At 40.3% G+C, this 1,662-nt stretch overlaps 1 protein-coding gene across 1 annotated transcript; it reads right to left on the reverse strand.

Moving 5' to 3' along the window:
* Positions 1-811: 811 nt before the first annotated feature.
* LOC143603958 (SKP1-like protein 1A) lies at positions 812-1,574 on the reverse strand. The gene is made up of 2 exons (XM_077080593.1): positions 1,213-1,574; positions 812-1,134 (listed from the first exon to the last, which is right to left on the reverse strand). The coding sequence occupies exons 1-2, from the start codon at positions 1,507-1,509 to the stop codon at positions 961-963; spliced, it is 471 nt and encodes a 156-aa protein (XP_076936708.1). The 5' UTR covers positions 1,510-1,574; the 3' UTR covers positions 812-960.
* Positions 1,575-1,662: the final 88 nt, after the last annotated feature.

Below are 1,662 nucleotides of genomic sequence, written 5' to 3' on the forward strand. Positions count from 1 at the left end.
TATAATTTTCAACCTATCAAATTTTACCGAAAGTTCACAATAACTCAATTTTCAGATTAAAAAAAAAGGACTTCGGCCACCCTCAAAATCAATAATCAATAAGGTTGGACTGTTGGTTGTTGTGGCTAGACAACCCCGGAGTTTTGGCTTATGTGGCAGCCACTTAACGCCACACCGCAGCATTATGAAGAATACACCACGACCCGTTTAATTGAACACCGCTTTTGACAGACAAGCTCAAGATTAACAACAATCTTGAAAGGGGGACTTCTTTGTCTGATTAATTGCATACTGTTATAGCATGTTTGGGATTGAATTTGAGAAATGCTTATTAGCTTTTTGAAAAAACCATTTTGAAAAGCCAGGATTTGGGGCTTTTAAAAACTGTTTTTTAACCCTTTCATAAAGCTAAAACAAAAAAATTTATGTGATTGCCAAACACATTTTAACTTATTAGCTTTTTGAAAACACCAATAAGCCAATAAGCATTTTTCAAACTCAATCCCAAACATGCCCTTAGTTTGCTCCCAGAATTTGTTATTCTCAACTTCATAATTTTGCAGCTTTTGCCTTATGTGGCAGCCACTTGACTGACACCTACTCCACCAGGCCGCGGCGTTAAGAGGGCCGCGTCATGGAGGAGACAACAACCAACCCATTAAAAAGCATGATAATGGATACATGGTGCATCCAACCACTAACTAATCAAACTGCTTTTGTTTGTTAACCCATAACCCCTAGTTAACGATTGTGCTAGTTAAACCCGCACTAGCGTTTTAACTAGCCTTCACCAGTTAAACAACACACATCCTAACAATAAAACAGATAACATAAAAACAGCAGACGTCTAACAGAGATAAATTTCAAACCATAACAAATCGCACATTATACACTACCACAACTAGTTTCATCATAACATAAAAGTAAACACAACTTTTACCATTCACCACCATCCTTTATTCACTCAAAGGCCCACGCGTTCTCGCGGCGCACCTCCTCCTCCTCCTCCGGCGTAAAATCATTCTTAATATTAAACGTCTTCCGGATCTCCTCCGGCGTCTTCCCCTTTATCATATCCGCCACCGTCTGACACGTCAGATCCAACAAACTCTTGATATTTAAATAGTTAGCTGCCTAACAACCACAAAACTCATCAAATTAAACCTAGATCTAAAACTAATTAATTAAAATAAATAAATGACACAATCGAACCAGAATTAGGTCAAACAAGGTGCTCTGATCGACGTTAACGAAGTCAGAGTCAAAGGCTTTGAGATCTTCGTCACCGGTTTTATCATCGGAAGGCGGTGGGTCGACGTGTTTCTTGCAGTACTCGATGACTTTGGAGAGGATCTTGCTGGAGACGTTAGGCAGTGGGATGACGGTGTCGGCGCAGTCGTCTTCGATCATGTGTTTGATGGTTTGTGACTCCAGCGCCACGGACTCTTCCACCTCGAAGGTCTCGCCGTCGGAGCTTCTGAGGACGATGACTTTTGATGATGATGACATGATCGACGGTGGAGATTGATTGGATTTGGAATTTGGAACCCTAAGATGGATTGGGATGGGATATATGGGGAGAGAGACGGTGAATGATAATTAAATGTTATTGTTAGCTTCTTTAAAGAACCTACATTACAACCGTCTAAATCTATCCATATT

Source organism: Bidens hawaiensis, unplaced genomic scaffold (genome assembly GCF_021521415.1).
Source record: "Bidens hawaiensis isolate Kalapana, Puna unplaced genomic scaffold, B.hawaiensis_p1.1 tig00063466_1, whole genome shotgun sequence".
In the NCBI taxonomy this organism is placed as follows: Eukaryota; Viridiplantae; Streptophyta; class Magnoliopsida; order Asterales; family Asteraceae; genus Bidens; species Bidens hawaiensis.